This window comes from Taudactylus pleione, unplaced genomic scaffold, assembly GCF_031769625.1.
Source record: "Taudactylus pleione unplaced genomic scaffold, aTauple2 ptg000316l, whole genome shotgun sequence".
NCBI classification, from domain to species: domain Eukaryota; kingdom Metazoa; phylum Chordata; class Amphibia; order Anura; family Myobatrachidae; genus Taudactylus; species Taudactylus pleione.
In genome coordinates this window covers 9,890,825-9,914,549 of record NW_028284717.1, presented here as the reverse complement: position 1 = coordinate 9,914,549, position 23,725 = coordinate 9,890,825, and the positions used below count along the sequence as shown (strand labels likewise).

The 23,725-nt window shown below is 42.3% G+C and overlaps 1 protein-coding gene across 1 annotated transcript; it reads right to left on the bottom strand.

Annotated features, from left to right (window-relative positions):
• Positions 1-4,050: 4,050 nt before the first annotated feature.
• On the bottom strand, positions 4,051-18,608 carry RBM11 (RNA binding motif protein 11). The gene is made up of 5 exons (XM_088442727.1): positions 18,391-18,608; positions 15,210-15,372; positions 9,069-9,147; positions 6,300-6,396; positions 4,051-4,555 (listed from the first exon to the last, which is right to left on the bottom strand). Exons 1-5 carry the CDS (start codon positions 18,484-18,486, stop codon positions 4,241-4,243), a joined length of 750 nt encoding a protein of 249 aa, XP_088298853.1. The 5' UTR covers positions 18,487-18,608; the 3' UTR covers positions 4,051-4,240.
• Between the last annotated feature and the right edge of the window lie 5,117 nt (positions 18,609-23,725).

The window sequence follows — 23,725 nt, the reverse complement described above, 5'->3', positions numbered from 1 at the left end:
GGAGTGGGACGGAGAGTTGTGGGTGTGGGGGGTGCCGGGACTGCTGCATGGGTCCACGGCTAGGGCTGTCCCCAGGGAGAAGTGGGACAAGGAGTTGTTGGTGAGGGGATGCGCCAGGACTGCTGCCTGGGTCCACACAGCTAGAGCTGCCGCCAGGGAGGAGTAAGACAGAGTTGTGGGTGAGGAGGGCGCAGGACTTGTCACACTGACATAAGCTGCTGAGGAGCAGTGACACCAATGAGTAATGACAGGGCGATAGATAGACGTAGGCGGCAGCTAATGGTCTGACATGGAACCCTCCACTAGTGTATGGTGGCTTCTCAGGTGTCGGCAAGAGGTGCCATGTATTGGGCGGCCGTGAAGGTACACTCAGAGTACATAGCTATAGTCGTAAGTGGGATGAATATATTGTGGGCAATGGAGGTGCCCCTTCAGAGCTGGAGCCTGTTCCTCCATGGTCTCCCATAGTTCTGCCCCTGGTTGTTGCTAGATCCAAGTTGGAGAAAGGACCTCTGACGTCACAACCATGTGACCGCTACAGCAAGGCCGGCCCACAACCAGTGTTACTATCCACGTGAGCATATAAACCTGTGGTGGACGAAGTGAGCCACCGTGCCTGAAGCGAGTCCGCGAGGGGCCACGTCTGGCCCCCGTTCTGAATCTTGCCCCTCCCCCCTTTGCCACGGGTCTCGTGGTTGTGACGTCAGAGGTCCTTTACAGCTCCTCGTTTTAGACCTAACCATGAAGTTACAGGCAGTGGGCTTGCAGCCGTGGCCAGTAGGTGTGAAGTCACAGCCAAAGAAAGTAAGGGAGTAGGGATGGCCTTCGAGGTTTGTCATTGATGGCATGCTGTGTAGCCGAGCATTCCAAATTTTGAGCATCTAGTTGGTATGTATCGCAGTGGGCGTAATTGGAGAGCAACTAGATGTTTGCACATACTATAGGCTAAATGTTCTGTGTGCATGTGGGCTAAATTAGGAGCAGAGATTCACATATCGGATGATTCTCTTGCCCAAGATATAGGATGGTTGAAAATAAATGAGGGCTCTTTCACAAGCGGATGGATGGAGGCGGTGCGGCCATACAGCCGAAACTCCGCACTGATTTCCGAGTACGCAATGTAGACGCATCTGCGGATGACTCGTACTACACTGAATCAGCCTAATTGCCAGTACACTCTTGACTTTTTTTATTCAATACTTTCACACTGTTCTATTGCATGACTATTAAATCCAAATTAAAAGGAGAGTCAGTGTGTACTTTACCTTAACATTGAATATTTTACATGTGTTTAAGTGGCACTCAGCATCAGCAATCACTAAATACAGCCCAGCGCAATCCATAATACATGTATGGCTGTACCCCGATTCACACTTACTGTATCCGTACAGTCAACATTTGCAAAGAGCCCTTGTCCTGCAGATCATTTTCACTGGCGCAGGAAGATTTCATAATAACTCCTCTCTAAGTTGAGAACTACAGATGGTCAATTATGATTTATATTCAAATAAAATGTAGGTCTGCCTGTAGAGGATATCGGCTGATATTAGTATATTGCAGTTCCTCTAATGCCATGTCATTGCTCATGGAATATAAAAATGTTTTATGTGAATCTTTGTGCGGTGAACGCCCAGATAATTCTCTGTAAGAGACAACATTGGTGTTATAATAACATTAGGAATTTAGAGCAGGACAAGAAATTGTAATAAAAAAAAAAGTGTAAACTAATTAATTTAGGGCTCAGCTTCTGAAGCCTATTCATTAACACAAGATCAGGTGTTGCTTATGAGAAACATAGGATAGGTATCAAAACTGAAAAGGATCAACTCAGGTTGGGACGCCACCTGTTGACTTCCTCTACCATATCAGCATAACCACGTTACCAGTTTTACTTATCACGTGCATGGGATTCACCTTCCATATTACTGTACCCATATTTTAGTTACCCCCATTGTGACTTTGACTAGCAACAGTATAACCTATTGTATTTTGGGCCTGATTCAGAGCCGTTCACTATTTGTGGTAGTTTGTTCAAAAACAAGGGGTGGCTATTCAAATGATCCGTTTGCAAATTGCAGTCTGTTCCCACCTCTAAGTCTGAACGAGCGAGCAAAACATACGCTCGTTTATTTGATAAAAACGCCCCCTGGCCGCACGCACCATACGTCATGTCCGCTATTTATTAGATTAATCGAGTACATCGTACAGCGTATGAACTGCTCGCTATTCTTGTGGTTGGTGTTTTCAACCGCTATTTTGCGAGCAGTTCTGAGTTAAAAAAAACCAAGTGACGTGGTCAATGACGCTGCTGTATTAATTATGCACTCCCTTAAAACGCCCGTTTTGACCTTTAAGCACGCCTGCGTTCGGATCTCCACTCCCCGTTTTCAAGCACCTTCCCCTGTTACCACCCACATACGCCTCATTCTGTCACTCAAAATAGCAGGCCCTCGCTATATTGCGTACCAACGATTTTCGGCCGCACTGACTGGTTCGCGCATGCGTACTAAAAACCGTACGCATGCGCAGATGTGCGAACATCGCTCGGAACGAGCGTACTGCCGCTAGCGAGTGGCTTTGAATGAGGGCCTTTGTTGTGGTTGTTTTACTACATTAAATGCTGTGTAATTTCACTATCTGTAGTCCATAGTGTGTATGACACATCACTACGTCACATGGTATTACGCCCACTGTGTTGTACATATTACTCGAGAATCATCAGTCATATACTCCTTAAAATACAGTAGACAACACCAGTACAGCACCAGGGGGAGAGCATTAGATTATTATTGTTTATTGTATTTAACCCTAGAGGGATTGGCACCCTCATATCTAAGTGCCGCATACCCCATCAGATATAATCCAGTGCGCAGGAATACCGAATCTCTTATTGTATCAAAACTAAAACAATACATTTTAAAATCGGCTAGAAATAATTACCTAAATTTGGAGATAAAACCCCCAGTTACTCATCTTTCTTGCCAAGTTGAAATTAAGGCTGGGGAATAACTACAGGTGGTGCTGTTGCTATGGTGCCTAGAGGCAGAGGGCTCTTATTTTACAGTACCCAATTATAGCGCATTCTTTACCCGACAATGACAGACAAGTGGGGGGACTACGAACGACAGGGTCCCGCAGGATGCACTCTGGCCAATCAGCAGCGTTGCCAATGAATCTGATGCGCCTGTCCACAGAATCTTGTAAGTGTGCTTTCCCACTTTATCCTCTGATCCCCACAGACAGGATCACTGCTGCATCCCACACAGAATGCTGTCCTCGCTCAGCGGTACAAGTTTGTGATCTGTCTCTGTTAATGGGAATGTGGGGCACTGCAATGTGGCACAATATGAACTGGAGGCACTGTGTAGCATAATTTGAACTGGGGCACTACAATTGGGCATAAAAGAAATAACCACTGTGGAGAGAGAGAGAGAGATCTCTCTCTAGAAGCACTGGGGCAGGGGCCCATTCCAAATGTTGCTATGGTGCCCGCAAAATCCTAGTCATGCTCCTGCTTTAAAGGGGCAAATTTACTAAGCAGCGGCTTACAAAAGCTTGCGTTTAAGTCGTAAATTTATAACTTCAATAGTCTTTCCATTTAAATTTTCTGCTAAAGTTGCCGCTTAGTAAATTTACCTCTTAGGGTTAAATTTACTAAAGTGAGAGTTTTTAGAAGTGAGTTTTAAAAGTGATGTTGCCCATAGCAACCAGATTCTACTTAACATTTAACTAGTACCTTCTAGAAGATAATAGTTAGAATCTGATTGGTTGATATGGGCAACAATCACTTTTAAAACCCACTTCTAAAAACTCTCACTTTAGTAAATTTACCCCTTAGTCTTCAGAAACTGGCCTGGATTTATTAATTTGACTGAAAGACTGCTGTGCCATGCATTGCCATAGGACATATTATACAGATGCACTGAAAGAACATTACATTCTGCAATACCATCCTCTGACATCCAGTACCACAGTTGTTACCCCGTACAAGATGTTATCCTTTGCCTTCTTATACTGTAAGTACTAACAGTGACATTTGCAAGTCACACATTTCATTTTAATAATTTAAATTAATAAATATTTACATACTGAAGCATTACCAGAAGAATAACAGTACATTTAATGAAAGTTTTTCAGTATAAAGCAATGTCCATCGGGGTCCACTTTGAAACCGCTCCATGATGTTCCTGTGGTCCATTTAGTGAAATGCACAGGCGTGGTTTATAGCCTGTGTTCTGTTCTAGTACTTTCTTCTCTTAGCTTTGCGTTTTTTGGCAGGTTTGGGTTTTTTAACACTAGCTTCTGGGCAATCACTGTCCGTATCGCTGGTGTCGACCATTCTGCTTCGCTTACAAGGTATTCTCTTGTTTTGGTCCACTTTGCAGCCATGTAAATCCCAACTTGCAGAACTAGGGCCTGCATTGCAGTTTGCTCTGGGTTCACTGAATGGGGCAAAGGAAGATTCACCGTTCCATAGCCGGGCTGGCATGCAACCTTGTTCCTCTGGAGCCACCCAACCATATGCAGGTTGCTGGAAAGCTAAAAACTGGTTCATCTAAAGAAAAAAAGAAATAAAAAATTGCTCAGGCTAACTGACAAAAAAAAAATCGAGAGTTTTCACATATGCATATAAACATAAAAGGGGACTTCCACATGCACCAAAATGACCTATAAAAATCCTGTTCTCCCTCGTGCTAATTTGTTGCTCATTTTATATCAATACACAACATGGTAAAATAAGGCCACGTGAGGACATAGCTCAAGTTTGTAAATAAAAAATAAATAAATATATATATATATATATACATACACACACACATATATACATACACACACACATATATATATTTTCACTCATCAGTGCTCAAAAATGCATTGTAATAGATGTGTGTGTCCCTAAGTACAAACAAGGGTATTAACTCAGATGAGGCTATTCACACAGCTCTTGCAGGTTACGGTTCAGTCTTTCAGATGTTCCCCATTAGGTCTTATTTCACTCACTAAAATAGCAACTTTGAAAGCAGCCATTTTGTTTTTGGCCCGTATTAGGCTACAGCTATGTCTCACCCTGAAGTACCTAGTGCTCCCGCTAAGCCGTCTGAGCAAGGCGCTGCAACCTGCCTGTTTGGTAAATTTAAAAATGCCCCCTGCCCTTTTCTGGCGCACCATGGCAACTGCAATCGGAGGGCTCCTCTCCACCACAGATCTGTCTCCGACAATGAGACCCCTCCAGTGTTACAAGTCATAATGTTGCACAGAAATCGGAGGGGCTGACATCTACCTGAACACCTGCTACTTCCAGAGACGTAATTATACGGCAGGTAGTTCGCCACACCTTATAAGGCGATGATGGAGGGCGCCTACACTGAATGACTAAACGTTCAGTGTAGGCACTGCAGGGGATGGGGAACGACGGTAAGATTACGATTTCGGAATCGTACTGTCTTCCCTGAGTCGCGTAGTGGATATGCACCATAAGAGAGAGACCTGGTGGCATTCACTTCGCTATCCATCCAGTGCAAACCATGTGCAGCTTCTCCCAATACACAGACCTGCTACAATAACCTGTCTCAAGAGCCCACAAATCCTCAGGTCAGTTGATGGGGCGAGTACCATCATCTCCAATGCACAGAGGTTTCTATACATCTATTGTTACCTTCAGCCCAAGTGCACTCTGTAACACACATCGGTGCCTCGGACACTGTACCTGAACTATCCACTTGAAACTCAAAAACAGAAAATAATCGTGCTTAATGGTATTAAAATGTAGTTTGCTGGTATTGAATAGAACTCTTTAAAGAAAGGTGGGCTTTGGAGAAGAAATAGGAATTAATACACAGGAGTTTAATTCATGAGCAGTGGGTCAAGGTACACATTAAAATGCATTGTGACAACTGTACGTTTCAGCTTTAGCAATGCATGCAAAATTTTGCTCTTGAAAAAGCTGGCGATTTGGGATGGTCTGGCCCACTGGATTTAAAACTGCATTAATATTGAAGGCACAATAATTTTTGTTTAATATTATTGCCATTTAAAAGTCACGGGCAAAACCACAGAAAATCGGTGGCTTTAAAAAGCTACCGCTTAGTAAGTATACTCCCTACACTACTACCCATGGATCCAGGCTCGCAAAGCTGTTATCTTTGTGCACAAAGACACAAAAACAGGCACAAATAATAATAGGAGTTACTATTTGTCCTCTAAAAAAAAAAAAAAAAAAACTGCAAAAAACCCACCAAATAAACATGTTTCTCAAATTAGGGATTTTTCTCTAGCATAAAGCGATCTCAATTACTTACCATGCCATGGAAATACAAATATGCCTGGGAGAAATAGCCGCCATCCATGGGGGGCATTGGCATTGGGGATGCATAATTATCTCCCATTATGGGCATTCTGCAAAAATACAAAACAATGAATAGTTAATGACAAAGTTTCAGTTGCCATAAGAGGGATCTGTTCAAACTGATATACTGTAATCATCAACTTTGTATGGTTTCCTCCATGTTACACATAAGGTGCGTACACACTGGGCGATAAAGTGGACGACTGAACGATAACAATATTGTTGTCGTTCACTATATCGTCCATTTTTTACACCAAAACAATGAACGATAACGATGATGCGCGTTCCCGCGGGTCGTTCGTCATTATCGTTCATCGGGTGAACTTGCAGGCCAACCTGACGATATTGTCAGGTTGCTGCATGTTGGGGAATGGGGGAGAGAACCCGGCGCTGAATGATATCGTTAATGATATCGTTCAGCGGGTGTGCTCAATGTCATGAACGACAGTGAGTACACCCTGCCAGGGACACACTAGACGATATCGCTCAGGGAGCATATCGTCTAGTGTGTATGCTCCTGTACCCTTTTTGAAGTTAAAGTGTTTTTAATGTGTGTGACAGGGAAGGTTTTACAAATAAAAAACATCTCTTAACTGTTACAAGTTATACAGGATTCAGCAATCAATTTTGCTCTCAACCTTCCATACTGGTTACAGATTGACTGTATCCCCCCAAAACAGTTCTCTCACAACCATACGCACCTACAGTATTACTGCCAGGAAAATGGGACCCTAAAAACACGTAACTACATAAATGTACTTACTGATATACACTTGGCTCTGTGGTAGTTAATCCCCCAGTATTCAAAGGGTTAACTCATCATGTCCCAGCATGCAAAGAGATGCCTATTCATCCCCGGGGTATATAGAGTGGGCCAGTGTAGCTTCTAATGTTGGGGAGGGGGGGGTGTCGATGTTTACTAGGTGTGGGTCCACAAATTATCCAAACTTTTTCATCCTGTAACTTGTCTCCGATACCTCACAGAGACATATCTTACCCATTAATACATTGGGCATAACCTCTTTACAGTCCTTAGAATTTACACCCTTTATGCATTTCTTATTTTGGAAAATAACTGGGCATTATGGGGGTCATTCAGACCCGCTCGCGAGCGGCAGTACGCTCGCAAGCGGGTCGATGTTCCCCACAGCGCATGCGCGAGACGGAGGGAGCTCCGTCGTGTGCATGCGCGAGACCCGGGGAGCGACGGGCTTTCCATCGCTCCGGGTCTCGCACCAAAAGGGGCGTGCTGTCGATGTTGATTGACAGCATGCCCCCTTTGGTGGGTGTGCCGGGGGCGTGCCTGCCAGACGGAGGCGTTCTTATGGGAACGCCTACCGTCTCAAGCCGGCCCCACTGACATCACTAGTGATGTCAGTGGGAGTGATTTTGGCTCCGATACAGCCAAAATCACTCCAGGGCTTGCAGCAGCGAGACCCTACCGCAGGGTCTCCGTCACAAGCCCGATGGTCGCGATGGTCAAGACCATCGCGACCATCATCATGGACGCTCGCTATAGCTGTGGGTGGTCATCCACAGCTATACGAGCGTCCAGGAGGCCGCTCCATTTTCATGGAGGAGGGCCCTGATTCAGAGAGAGCACTCTGGTCAGAGCGTTCAGCTCTGAATCAGGCCCTATGTCCCATATCCTGCAATATGAACAATAAAAAAAAAAAAATAGTGTACTGCTACATATATGTACTCTTCAAATGTAAATACTTAGCAATGAATAGATTAAACAACAATCCTTATTTTTAGGACTGTGTTAATAACTGTATGAGCAGAGCTGGTCTTTCTGTAGCATGCTGTTGTTACCGGTCTATAACCCAGAATTCCCTGGTCTGCACCCACAACCCTCCAGTAATGTTATTCAATTGTAATCAAGAAAAATAAAATAGTTTGGGCCTCATGGCTTATGCTGGCCATACACTGTAAAATCAAACTCATCATTAGACAATCAGACATACAATAGATGATCTAACATTGCCATAAACTGCCAAATAATTGGTCTCTGTCTGATGGTGAGTATATCCACTGTCAGAACCGAACAGCAATTATGGCATCGGTTGGCCATGCTGGAAGACTGCTAATGCCCAACAGACTGAAAATTGCTGCTTGGTCACCGCCATACAATGTGCCTGACCAACTGATAAGGCTGATAGTTGCACAGTGTATGGCCACCTCTAGTGGTAAGGGGAGGGTATGACATTTACCAGCATAACTATGGTCCACAGTACTGAAAATGTACAGATGTGCAAACATACATCTAGCCTCATTGCACGTTAAACAGCCCTTCTAGTCGTGCGGTGGCACAGAGCATCTTTTCGTGCAACTTTTTCCCTTTAAATGCGTCTTCTTCACATCGCAATGTGAATAGGACGCACAAACATCTTCTGCTGATTAAAATGATATGCGGCATGCCTATATTCTGTGTGCGACTGCGTCTGTATCTGCATGCGAAACGCTATGTTACAGTGTCACAGCTGCTAATTTACCTTCACTCTCCATAGAAAATTAGCAATGCTTAGCTCCTGCATTAAGCCGTAATGTGCACAGCCATACATTGTGGCAGGGCATTGTGCAGAACCGAGTACTCCCCTAAAATCGCTCCTGTATAAATAGCATACAATGGGTTTGCCTTCTATTTTATACACAAGTAAAGAAATATTTGTGGTTAGCGTGCTTATACCTTTAGATAAGTAAGAAATAGGCGGCTACTCACCCACAGTCTGCTGGATTCCTGACAAAACCATTATCAGGGCCTTGGAAGTCCTTGTTTGGTTCAGCAAAATGAGAACTCCCTATGTGGGAAATAAAATATTGCTGTTATGATAGACTGCGTATTCCATGACCTCGGTTTGACAGGACAACTCATTAGAATCCTGCAAACACTCACATTACCATAGATACGTGTGCATCCCTCTAGCCCAACTAAAGACATGCACTCACCCGATGTCTCCGGCCTGTGGTGAGGGCTATGGTTCTAGAAACCCTCTAAGGGGGAAATCTTGGGTGTAATTTTAAGACAATCCCAGTTGGATTCAGCTGACCGTAATGAATGGTAATATATTAAATTTGGGCAGCAGCAATTGTGAGGCGTTTCAATTCTTAAGGTGCCTATCCACTAGAAGACAGGCAAAAGACTGCACGATTACGACATTGTAATCGTGCAGTCGCTTGTCAGTCTGTGATGTGCCTACACTGACCGAGCAGTCATTCAGTATAGGCACAATCAATCATCTGTAAACATGCTGAACCTGACGTTATCTTCAGGTTGACCAGCATCATAGGCGTCTTTACAGTGGGTGTGCTAGGTATGAGATGCACACGGGCCCCTGAGCCCAGGGGGGCCCACACCGCACCCACAGGTAATCATACTTACCTCTCCGCCGATTCCCGAAGTGCTGCTCCGCAGTGCCGGACCGGTGCTGCAGAGCAGCAAACATTCACTGGGAAAATGGCGGCAGCATTTTTCCCAGTGATCTGTGCATACGCAGCAAAGATGTCCCTGGGAAAGTAGGTGCGGGCGCCATTTTCCCGGAGACCCGCGCATGCGTTGCAGATTCTGGCATGAAGCCAGAATCTACAGCGCTCAGTGCCGCGCTGAGCCGCCGACAGAGAGGAGGGGGCCCAAACTGAGGCTACACACGGGCCCCCTCCTCTCTTAAAACGCCCCTGACCAGCGTGTTTGAACGATGATAGATCTCTAAAAGACCAATTCTTTAAACAATCTGCAAACGATTTCGAACGATCGAACGATATCGTTAAATCGCTCATTTTAATCATTTAGTGGATAGGCACCTTTAGATTTGTACCCTGGGTTCATTTCAACATGTTAAAACGATAAAAATCCCATAGTAACGGGATTCCTGTGACAGTATCTATCGCTGAGCCCTAAAAGTATACTGGCAGTATAAAGAGACGTACAGTATAACTCTCCCCCAGCTGGTGTGCCAATGTACTGGCAAGCTGCCCTGGTCACTCTACTTAGTATGGGGATCATACAAAGTGGGGCATCTTCATCATCTTTGCTCTGCTTTCTGTTCACGGCAAATAATACCTTTTTTTGGTTTTATATATTTTTTATACTATTAATAGAAAAATTGACAAAAATGCAGAGAGAGATCACAGCATACATTTCCAAATAGGGAACTATAGCTGGTTGCAGCCCATAGCTCAATCGCCCATTCAAACTCTGTAGTGCATCACCTGGAACAGTAGGGAAAGTGAGCCTGAGGAATGTATCTGCCAATGCACTTGTGGGGATAGTGTTACAGTTTATCACAAAACACTCGTGAGGATGAGGTTAGCGTTATTATCTTTGGGCTGGGTATAGGATCCCAGGTGTCAGGATGCCGGCAGTCAGAATATAGACAGCGGCATCCCGACAGTCAGAATACCGATGGCTGAAGGCAAGTATACTAACCATAACCCCTAACCCACTTATCCCGCAGCCTAACTCACCCCTCACCCCAAGCAGCCTATTCCTCCCTCTAGCGGTGGTATCCTGAGTGTCGGCGTCCCGACCGTCAGGATCGTAGCTACATCCCTTTGCAATAAGTACTAATAACAATGTAAAACTGATAACTGGCAGTACAACTGACCACTTGGTATAATTTAGAGACAATTGCTACTGGAGCTCCACCTTTTTGAGACACCTCTACCGTGACTGTTGCCCCCCTTTTTACATGAACTCCGATGTTTAATGGTCAAGGCCAGGGTCTGAGTCTTCCAATGCAGATTTCCTGGCCTCGGCAGAGTGAAAACAATGGGCATCCTGTGTAACCTAAAGGTTACTGAGACGGCCGATGTTTTCGCAGATTATCTGATGCTGCGTCCATTTATACAAGACACATCCTGCAGTATTAGCATATTTATACACGTGCACCACTCTGAATTCAGGCCTAATGTTGCCTCCACCTGCCCGTTAAAAAAAGAAAATATTTTATAATATATATATATATATACACACACATACACACATACATACACACATATACACACACACACACACACACACACACACACACAGTACCAGTCAAAAGTTTAGACACACTTTCTGATTCAATGGTTTTTGTTTTCTTAAATTATTTTCAACATAGTAGATTAATACTGAAGACATCAAAACTATGAAAGTACACACATGGAGTTAAGTTGTAAACAAAAAAGTTTTAAATAAAATCAAAATATGTTTAATATTTTAGATTCCTCAAAGTAGCCCCCCTTTGCTTGGATGACAGCTTTGCACACTCTTGGCATTCTCTCAATCAGCTTCATTAGGTAGTCTCCTGGAATGGTTTTGAATTAACAGGTATGCCTTGACAAGAGTCAATGGGGGAAATTTACTAAAGTGATAGTTTTTAGATATGAGTTTTAAAAGTGATGTTGCCCATAGCAACCAATCAGATTCTACGTAACATTTAACTAGCACCTTCTAGAAGATAATAGCTAGAATCTGATTGGTTACTATGGGCAACATCACTTTTAAACTCACTTCTAAAAACTCTCACTTTAGTAAATTTACCCCAATCTGTGGAATTACTTGCCTTCTTAATGTGTTTGAGACGAACAGTTGTGTTGTGCAGAGGTATAGTTTTGTACATAGTGAACACCACTATTTGACTACTGTTGTAATCCATATTATGGCACCATCCACTCAACTCAGTAAAGAGAAATGACAGTCCATCATTACTTTAAGACATGAAGGTCAGCAATACGAAAAATTTCAAGAACTTTGAATGTATCCTCAAGTGCAGTTGCAAAAACCATCAAACACTATGATGAAAGTGGCTCTCACGAGGACTGCCCCAGGAAAGGGAGACCAAGAGTTCCCTCTGCTGCAGAGGATAAGTTCATTAGAGTTACCAGCCTCAGAAACTGCTACTTAACTGCACCTCAGATTAGAGACCACATAATGTCTTCACAGAGTTCAAGTAGCAGACAAATCTCAACATAAACTGTTCAGAGGAGACTGCTTGAATCAGGCCTTCATGGTTGTATTGCTGCGAAGAAGCCACTACTGAGGATGAACAACAAGAAGAAGAGAATTGTTTGGGCCAAGAAACACAAGGAATGGACATTAGACCAGTGGAAAACCGTACTTTGGTCTGATGAGCCAAATTTGAGATTTTTGGTTCCAACCACCATGTCTTTGTGAGACGCAGAGAAGGTGAGCGGATGGTTTCTGCGTGTGTGGTTCCCACTGTGAAGCATGGAGGTGGAGGAGTGATGGTGTGGGGTTGCTTTGCTGGTGATTTATTCAAAATTCAAGGCACACTTAACCAGCATGGCTACCACAGTATTCTGCAGCGCCATACTATACCATCTGGTTTGAGCTTACTGGGACCATCATTTGTTTTTCAACAAGACAATGATCCCAAAAACACCTCCAGGCTATATAAGGGCTACTTGACCAAGAAGGAAAGTGATGGAGTGCTGCGTCAGATGACCTGGCCTCCACAATCACCCAACCTAAACCCAATTGAGCTGGTTTGGGATGAGTTGGACCGCAGAGTGAAGGAAAAGCAGCCAACAAGTGCTCAGCACCTCTGGGAACTCCTTCAAGACTGTTGAAAAACCACTCCAGGAGACTACCTCATGAAGCTGATTGAGAGAATACCAAGAGTGTGCAAAGCTGTCATCCAAGCCAAAGGGGACTACTTTGAGGAATCTAAAATATAAAACATATTTTGAATTGTTTAACAGATTTTAATTTACAACATAATTCCATATGTGTTCTTTCATAGTTTTGGAGGTCTTCAGTATTAATCTACTATGCTGCAAATAATTTAAATAAACGAAAACCAATGAATGAGAAAGTGTGTCCAAACCTTTGACTGGTCATGTATAATATATATATAAAATATATATATATATATATATATATATATATATATATGATTAAATCCCAGCATCTAAATACCGGCACGGGACTAAAGATAGACGGCTTCCTGAATGAAGGTAAGCCAGGCACTGGTAGCTATTAGCTAAAGGGTGGGGAGGAGCAGGGTTAGGGTTAGGCACCACTAAGGGAGGGTTAGGGGTGGGGTGAGAGGGGAGGGTTAGGGTACTTACCAGCCCAGTCGGCATCTACAGTGTACGCGCATGAGGCATCGAGGTTTCATACCCAACCCATAGATAGATCTATCTCTATTAAACCAAATCCAGTTTAGATATGTTTTAACCGAGTTACTCAAACGCTTTTCTTTTCTACTGCTGTTCAAACATGAACTACAGATGGGACTGCGCTTATTTATAGAGCCCAGTTGTGAAATGGCAGAAAATTAAGATAGCAGTCGGGTTTCCCAATAACATTAATTTAATCACAAATTACAGATTAAAATATACATAGATCACAATACACTTCAATACATATCATTAGGAGTATTTATATTACGAAGATCACAATATGGATAAATCGATCTATGTACTTGCATTCAATATATTGAATAAAAACAGTCCCGAAAAAAAAAAAAAAAAACAGCTGATGGAACAATTAGATATTGCTGATAATTAAGTGGTGCTCCACCTGCATATTTATATGTGGAAAGTATCCCGTGCAGAAAGTTCTGTGGAAATCACACATGCATAAACCGTTCCAAATAGGCAAAGGGACGTTAAGTATTTGTTTTATAAAGCTCTTGATGTCACAAGCTATAGCCGCACTTGGTGTACCTGAACCACGGGGTTGCTCTGGGAGATATTGCTGGAGCAGGGCTGCCTGAGTCAGAGCAACCCCGTGGTTCAGGTACACCAAGTGCGGCTATAGCTTGTGACATCAAGAGCTTTATAAAACAAATACTTACGTCTTTTGCCTATTTGGAACGGTGTATGCATGTGTGATTTCCACAGAACTTTCTGCACGGGATACTTTCTACATATAAATATGCAAGTGGAGCACCACTTAATTATCAGCAATATCTAATTGTTCCATCAGCTGTTTTTTTTTTTGGGACTGTTTTTATTCAATATATTGGATGCAAGTACATAGATCGATTTATACATATTGTGATCTTCGTAATATAAATACTCCAAATGATATTTATTGAAGTGTATTGTGATACATGTATATTTTAATCTGTAATTTATGATTAAGTTAATGTTATTGGGAAACCCGACTGCTATCTTAATTTTCTGCCATCTCACAACTGGCTCTATAAATAAGCGCAGTCCCAGCAGCTGGTATGTTAATTACAGAATTTATTCTGTAGATATAGTTAAATAATAGAATATAGAATTTAATAAAGCTAGATTAGCGCCGAAGTCAATTGTTTTCTGCTTTTCAAACATGACCCATCTGGTACCAAGCTTTATACGACACATTCAAAAAGGGAGCAATAGCAACATCAGATTATGTTCCTGTATTAAGTACGAGATCATCAAACAGAAAACTTACTCAGGAATCAATTCTAACCGTGCAGATGTTAATTAAGCTCCATAACCCCCCACTTTTACATTTATCCTTACCGATCTAATCAAATCCTATCAGCATACGGTACGTGCATTCTGGAAGTCCTAGGCAGCCCCATCAGCACCGTCCCTGATGTTCTATCCCACCCTACCTACCAAGTGTGAAACGGGGGCGGGGCAGTATTTCCGTGTCAGTGTGGCGCTCAGCTGTGACATCATAGATTAGAGAGGCAGGAGGCAGAATAGGACAGAGTGACAGAGAGAGTAACAAAGAGAAGAGGGGGAGAGGACAGAGGAAAAATAAAGCCCCGGGCGCAACTGTTACAGATTCCCATGCAGATGACGTTTTTTTATGCACTGTGTGTGACGGTGACCTGGCGAATGAAAGAAGCAACGGTTTTCGTGTATGCGCTAAAATAACAATCTGTATAAAGTTTATATCCTTCAAACTTACCAAGTCGATACTGAAGCTTAATGGGCCTTCCATATAAGCGTGTGCCATTTAGCAATGATATCGCGTATGGCACAGATTCAACATGCTTAAAGCAAACAAAGCCGAAGGACTTTAAATTGCCTTCTTTATCTTTTGCAATAGTCACGTTGGTCAATGGTCCTGCCTGAAATAAATAAAGGATATATGATAATAAGAGAACATGCATAGAAAAACTGTCCACAACACATAGGAAGGAATCAGATAAAACAACGTTTCACAAATCCGGCCCTCGCACCGCACAACAGCTCATGTCTTCAGGATTTCTTACATCATGCGAACGTGTTTTAGTCTACTTAGCTGGGTCAGTAGTTATCCTGTTTCCTTTAAACAGAAATCCTCACAACATGTCTCATTGGGGGTGCATGAGGACATTGGGCCAGATTTGGGACACACCTATCAAAGGACACATTTATTTATATAGGTGGCAATATGAACAAATTTACACAAAGTTTTAGGCACACCTGAAATGAGATACAGTACATTCAATTTTACACGTTTACGCAGCTGGATGTTACTCCATAAGGAAATAGCCTGCAAGTTAAGAGATTTCATCGGTTTAGCCGCTAAATTTAAAGTGTCAATATTTCAAAGGCAGCACCAGGTTGGTTTTGCCTTTTAAACTATTGCCAATTTAATTCTAGCAGCAACCTCCCACGGTTGCCAGCAACTGGCAGCCTATTACATTTACCCTTACTACGTCCAGCTGGGCGATGCCTTTGTATGACAGGCTACTCCAAGCAGTCACCGACAGTCTGTGATCCCTAGTTAATGAGCAAAAACCATCATCACTCCTGAACAGCATTTATTATACAGATGTGTCCACATACATCTTACCTCCATTCACCACAAGTTGCGTTAAACATACCGCGTGAGCACCATGCGACTCGGTAGCGCTGAACGTCTTTTTGAGCAAATTTTTACCTTCAAATCCGCCTTATGCGAAAGGGAACAGGCCACACAAGTAGCTTCTGCTGATTAAAATGATATGCAGCATGGCTATATTGTATGTGCGATTGCGGGTGTGTCTACATGCAAAATGCTACGTTACAGTGTCAACGGCTGTGACACTGTAACGTAGCATTTTGCATGCAGATACACCCACAGTTGCACCTTGAATATAGGCATGCTGCATATCATTTTAATCAGAAGCTGCTTGTGCTACCTATCAGTACGGTTTTGCGAATTAGATGTATTTGAAGGTAAAAAGTTGCACAAAGACGCTTTGTGCTACAAAATCACAAAACAGCATGGGGCAACAAGGAGGGCTGTTTAACGTGCAAGGAAGTAAGATAGTGTGGACACATCTGTAGGCATGGAAAACAAAGCTACCTACAGTATCTCCCCCTGGAAACTTGGTTGTCATGATCACCGGTGATTCAATGGAGGAGGGAGAGCCCCTGGGTCTAGGAAGATCCACCAGGGGCTCTCTACACTGTACTGTGAGAAACTGGTTATTTAAAAATAAAAAATAAATGTTTCCCCATAGAGGATTAAGCATATGTAAGATAAATACAGAACAGTGAAATCTACACATTTTAGTTATCCCTATAAACATTACAATACATAGAAATAAAAGTAGCAAATATTTAACAGAGTAACAATAACAAGTGAGACACCATGCCAAATTGTTTTTATTTACCAGTGCAGTGTATGTGTAAAAAAAAATATATATATATATATATATATCACACATACACACACACACACATACGTACGTACAGCTGAAGTACCTGGCGTTGCCCGGCTTTCAATCTTCAAAGTTATAAAGTTTTATTATGTGATGTCCACATCCATCCAGTGTGAGGCCCAGAACAGGCTCCTTGGGTCAAAGTTCTGCCCGGCACTCCCCGCCGTGAGGTCCGACCGGGACCCCAACCACTCCATTAGTCATCCCAGACCAATTGTTACCCCAAATCTATCCAATGGATGACACAGAACATACTCCGCGGGTCAAAGTTCTGCCCAGCGTTCCCGTGTCAAAGTTCTGCCCAGCATACACCAACGGCAAGTCTGACCAGGATCTCAACCCCCTAGTATGTCTTCTGGGATCCAATGTTACCTCTCTGACGATTTCGTCCACATCCATCCAGTGGAAGGCTCAGAACAGGCTCTCCGGGTTAAAGTTCTGCCCAACGTACACCAACAAGACATCCGATCGGGACCCTAACCCCCCTAAAACCTGGGCAGGATCCAACTGGACTTCCTCGCATTGGTTTCATCCCAATCGGTGCAGGGGTGTCTGAATTCATGACAGACAGGCAGACCAATGAATATTATATATATATATATATTATTATTTTTTTAATTATATCACAGATTCAATTTACTTTTTTAATTTCTATCTTGGATTGAAACAGATGACTGCTGTCATAAATGAATAGGGGAGTCCTGAAGCAGTGGGTTTTGTACTTGGTGGATGGGGTCATGTTGGAGAGTCTGCATACATAAGGCAAATAAAAAAAAAATGTATGACAAAAGTTATTGAGAGAGAATATGAATATAAATCATGTGGATTACAGCGTATGGTCCGTGAGGGGTTATGCGGCAGAGCTAGATTTCCAACCTGTCCTGTTCACTCTTAACCAGGGTTACCAAGTATAAATCATTTGATAATTACAAAAAAAAAAAAAGAGAAACTACAAATCAGATTGGTAGTCCTGCTTTACCTGACTTTGGGGGGTATTTATCAAAGCTGGGAGAGAGATAAAATTGTGAGAGATAAAGTACTAACCAATCAACTTCCAATTTACATTTTGCAGGCTGTGTTTAAAAAAATTTTAGGAGCTGATTGGTTGGTAATTTACTTAAAAAAAAAAAAATTCTCTCTTCCAGCTTTGATAAATACCCCCTTTGATAATGTTTTTTTTTTTTTGGCTTAATATAAATTTGACTATATATTATTCCTATTGTGCATTTCTCACAACTAGGGAAAACTTACAGCACATTAGGAAGCAATGCCCTGGATGGCCTTTCATTATCAGAGTAAGCAGAGAAGGCTGCCTCGTCCTCTGCCCCAAATCCTGCTGACAAGTGACAGCATCATGCAAATAAATCAGTTACAATGAGCAGATGATATGAGTGCAGCACATACCTACACCCTAATACCCAGAGCCCGGATTACTCTGCATGTCTGTGCCATTACCTGCAGGAAGAGCTCATACAGGATCTCCTCCGTCACATGGCAGTCCAAGTTCCCGACGAAGATAGTCCGGTCCGCCTCCGCCTGTCTCTTTAGCATGATCAGACGCCGGCAGCAGCAGCAGCAGCAGCAGCAGCGGACTTATCCACCCTGCATGTCTCCTCCTGCTGCAGCCAGCTGCAAGTGCCAATGATGGGGATGCCGGTCACTAGGAGACCAAGTGTTCTGATGACTTCACAGAAGCAGCCTTTGTGACTAGTCACTGGGGCAGCAGCCATTTTGTGTATGACATAAGCTCCAGGTGTAAGTCTCTAGTGCACGTGTTTTTTTTGGTTTTTTTACCTCTGAGTGATGGTCCCAAGTATATCAGATCATTTTATACTGGTTTCTTTCATGCATGTATTAACAACTATATATATAAATAAATATATATATGTATATATGTATCAGCCGTGATGACATCTTAGGCCGTATTCAATTTGAGGCGAAAAGTCCGTTTCCGCGATACTTTGTCACCGATGACGTCATTTTCGCCTGTTTTGAGTTTCCTCCATATTCAGTTTGGAAGACTTTTCGCCTATGAATAGCAGGCGGAAAAAAGTGCAGAATTGCGGTTTTGGGGTACAACATTGCGGGAACCCCCGAGCAGCCTTAAGACAGTCCCCTAAAGGTAAACTGCGTCAAAAAAAGTTTAAAAACAATCGGGACACCTCAAAAAAATTATATTTAATTTTGGGGGTAAAAAAAAAAAAGGGGAACAAAGTGCCAAACTATCTAATTGAATTCAGGTTGGGTCCCCATGTATGCGGCAGGTGTTTTCTTCATTGCGGGGACAAGCGGCAGGTGCAATTTTGCAGATTTTTAAAATTAACTTTAGGGACTTAAAAAAATGCTTACCCCCATTTTCATGTACCCCAAATTTGATAGGAATTGTTATTTCCCCCCCAAAATAATCTAAATGCTATTCTTTACCACTTCTTCATAGTCGAAAAATTGCACCTTCGCGGCTATTACAAACCCTGACTTCCTTCAGCAGGCAAAAATGGGGGTACCCATAGTGATCCCCCATGTCTGGACATCTTTAGGGGGGTCCCAGGCATATTTCCCGAAAAGTCTATTTTTTTTTTTCGTAAATGGGGTGAAAGGTCATTTAAAAAAACTGGGATAATTTTTCAATTACCAATAGCAGGTGAAAAAAAGTGCAGATTTGGGGTTTAGGGATACATGCTTAAAAAAAATAGCCTGCACCCTTGGGAATGCCACCTTAAAACAAAATGTGCCAAAAAAATAAATAAATTGGGACACCCCAAAAAAATTATTTTAAAATTTGTGGTGAAAAAAAAAAAAAGTGAAAATAAAATGGTAAACTAACTAAATTAATTGTGGTGGGGTCCCCAAGTATGTGGCAGATGTTTTTTTCATTGCACAGAGTAGCGGCAGGTGTATATTTGAAGAATTTTAAAAATTACCTTTAGGGACTTAAAAATATGCTTACCTCCATTTTCAAGTACCCCAAATTTGATGGGACCACCTTTAAAAACGAGAAAAAAAAAACTATGTGCTCTTCTGCATCACTTCTTCAATGTCGGGAAAAATAACCACCTGCCGCATCTATTTAAAAAGCTGACCTTCTTCTGCAGGCAAAAACGGGGGTACCCATAGTGATCCCCGAGGTTTGGACATCTTTAGGGGGGTCCTACAATTATTTCCCGAAAAATCCCGTATTTTTTCGCCGATCCAAGTTTCGCCTGTTTCAGATTTCGCCTACTTTGGAATTGAATACGGGGAATAGTGGGCACGCTTGCGATACTTTTTTGCCTGGAAAACAGGCGAAGGAGGCGAAAAGTCCAGCAGGCGAAAAGTCTGGACTTTTCGCCTCAAATTGAATACGGGCCTTAGACTATAATACTACATATAATACTGTTCTAACAGTTTGTGCCTATTGTCAAACCCTCTTCAGGGATAAAGGATCAGCCCCTCCCGCCATGTACAAAATGCTACCCTTTTCATTTATGAAGAGGCAGTCCAAGAACAGGTAATTTTGTACCTGGTGGAAGGAGTTTAGATATCTATCTATCTAAGAAACAGTTTGTTTCTTATTTGGGCGAATATCTTCCAAAGCCCTCAAGGTAAAGCTGCCCAATCTTACATAGTTAATTAGTATAAAAAAAAGTAAGCCATTAGACCACATAGCGCCAAAGCGACATCACTTAATAAGACATCACTTAATAACTTGAAGATACACACCTGCACTGATTGGGATGAAACCAACGAGGTGGTCCTGTTGGATTCTGGCCAGGTTTTAGGGGGGATAGGATCCCAATCGGACCTCCCGTTGGTGTATGCTGGGCAGAATTTTGACCCGGAGAGCCTGTTCTGAGCCTTCCACTGGATGTGTTTGGACAAAAACTTCACAGAGTGGTAACAACTGGATCCCAGAAGACATACTAGGGGGTTGAGGTCCCAGGTGGACCTCACATTGGAGTATATATATATATATATATATATATATATATATATATACTATATATATATATATATATATATATAAAAGAAAAATCAAAGCACTACTTTCATAAGAATGTCACTGGTACTCTTATAAAAATCAATGTCAGATACGTGTGATGTATATATGTTGGGGCTCTGTTTTGTGCTTGCTCTGTATCAGGGTTTCTAACCCATTAATATATTTAGTACATAAAATGTGTTACCTGTTACGGTTTTTAATGCCTCATTAATATTCTAGATTAAAATTTAAACTAAAATAAGCATCAACTAAATAAAATGAGAATCGTTTATTTTCAGCTTTCCCTCCCCACTATCAAACCCAACTATTTGAGGAATAATGTGTTACTAATACCCCTTTTACACCGGAGCTAAAACCCGGGTTATTGCAGGGTTAACCCTGGCAGCTCCCTGGTGTAAAAGGGGAGAGGGTTGGATCGCCGGGTCAAGTGACCCGGCAATCCAACCCAGGTAAATAGCAGGGTTTAACACTGGCGTAACCCGTGAAACCCTGCTGTGAGAACAGCGCACTCCGGGTCACGATGACCTGGAATGCGCTGCTAGCCGGCCGATTGGTCCGGCTTCAGTGGCGCTTGGAGATGACGTAATCTCCAAGTGTCCAGTTTCTCGCTGGGAAAGCCGGGTCTATGCAGACCCGACTCCGGTGTGAGCGGCGCCGACTCGGGAATATACCGAGTCGGCGTCGGCTAAATTCCGGGTTTGATCCGGTTAGGAACTCTGTTCCAACTCCGGGTCAGACCCGGAATTTTGGTGGAAAAGGGGTATTAGAGCAATTGCTATAAAGTATTACCTTGGAAACAAACTGTTTATTGTAGCAGCTTGATTTATTGAATCATGCAAAATGTATTCAAGTGGCACTAATTCCTGGGGGTTAATCTACCCTCATAGAGCAAACTGTTGGATGATATTATAAAAATATGATATGCAGGCATTTGGATGATTTATCATATATTCATGTTTCATAAGATTGTGTCTCATTATAACGACTGTTAGAAACTTGCAAGGTGAAATTCAGTGAATTACTAATTAGCATTATATGTATGTCTAATAAGTGGAATATCAGAGTGTACTGCATGATCTGATGGAATCCTCTGACATTGTGCATTATTTAATTGTCAGGATACTCTGTCTATTGTTTTTTTATTTTTAATACTTCAGTGACCAAATTACTGTAAGAGTATTGGGATTGAGACAAAGTGAATCTATTACCCAGATAATGCCAGCAGCAACAATTTATAGAATCTGATTGCATGCATTGTTTTGCAAGATATGAGTTCAAGGGGTATATTTACTAAAGTGAGAGTTTTTAGAATTGGAGATGTTGCCCATAGCAACCAATCAGATTCTACTTAACATTTAACTAGCACCTTCTAGAAGATAATAGCTAGAATCGTATTGGCTTCTATGGGTAACATCTCCACTTCTAAAAACTCTCGCTTTAGTAAATATACCCTTAAGAATCAGAGATACCTATCAAGGATGTGCAGTCAGAGGAGGCAGAGCCTCCCCTGTCATACTCCTGAGATTTGATATAGAAATGAATAGAATAATACAAAGAAGATAATTATAACTTATAAACATCTTCTTTGTTTATTGTAATAATTTTTATAGTTAACACTCACCAGCTTTGTGGAGCTCCTTGGGACTGCAGGGAGAAAAGAGATGAGGCAGCAACAGCTCAGCTTTGCTTCTGTATAGTCAGACACTGCTTGCAGAGCTGGGGGTGGGGCCACACCACTGGCAACAAGCTGCATAGAAAGAGAGCTAATAGAGGCATGCCTCTGAGTATGGGGGGTGTGCCTTGAGCACTGATTGACACCTTGGATGTGTCATGTGACCAGGAAGTGCACTGCACTGCTTAGAGTTGGAGCTCAGTCAGCAGCAGCAAGAGAAGGCACAGTGATGAAGGTAGGAGAATCAATGGACACTGAAGCTTAGTGTAGTTAGGGGAGAGTTACAGTGAGGAGGGGGTGAGACAGGCTCCCAGCACTCAGACCTATCTCCATGTGTGCCTCCCCAGCCATTGACCTCGCCGCATATCACTGATACCTATTACACTTTATATTAAGTGCAATATGATGATTGAACACTAGGGGTCAGCCACTATTTTGCCTATATACATATTACACATTGATGTGAGCATACTAAATTATTTGGGAAATCATATGTTCGCCAATTGAAAGTGTAGCATTGGCTATCACGAGATATATACAGTATATCTTTTTTTATTTAATGGTTTTAACTACTTAAAAGCATGTGCTTCTAACTACTTTCAGTATATATATCCCGTATTAATAATATGTTTATGGGGTACTATAAATTAAATTAAAAGTTACGTTTTAAACGTTTAATTGTCATTTTGTCAAGTGTATCCTAGAAAAGGATTTTGGTCTTTTTTACTTCTTTGCAAACACGTTATAGGTTTCACTACAAAAATTACAGTTAGAAGCTGATTGGTTGGTACTTTCTCTCTCTTCAAGATTTGATACATTTCCCCCATAGAGAGATCCGGCTAATATCCAAGTAACTCAGAATCGCTAGAGATATGCAAATATGTGTTATTTACCTTCTGTGCATGCATAGTTTGCTATAATGTGGTATTTGTGGCCGTACAGGGTCATAACAGGGCTTAACAGTTCCCTGTGCCATTCCCTCCTCCTTTGCGCATAGCGTCATGACGTTGCATATATGGGGTGGGGTCTCCAGCACCCGTGAGTGCAAAAGTGCCTGGAGCATCTTAATAATGCTTCGGCATTTGTACACATAGCAGGGCGCCTTCCTGTGGACGCTACGGATGGCACTGCCGCTGCGA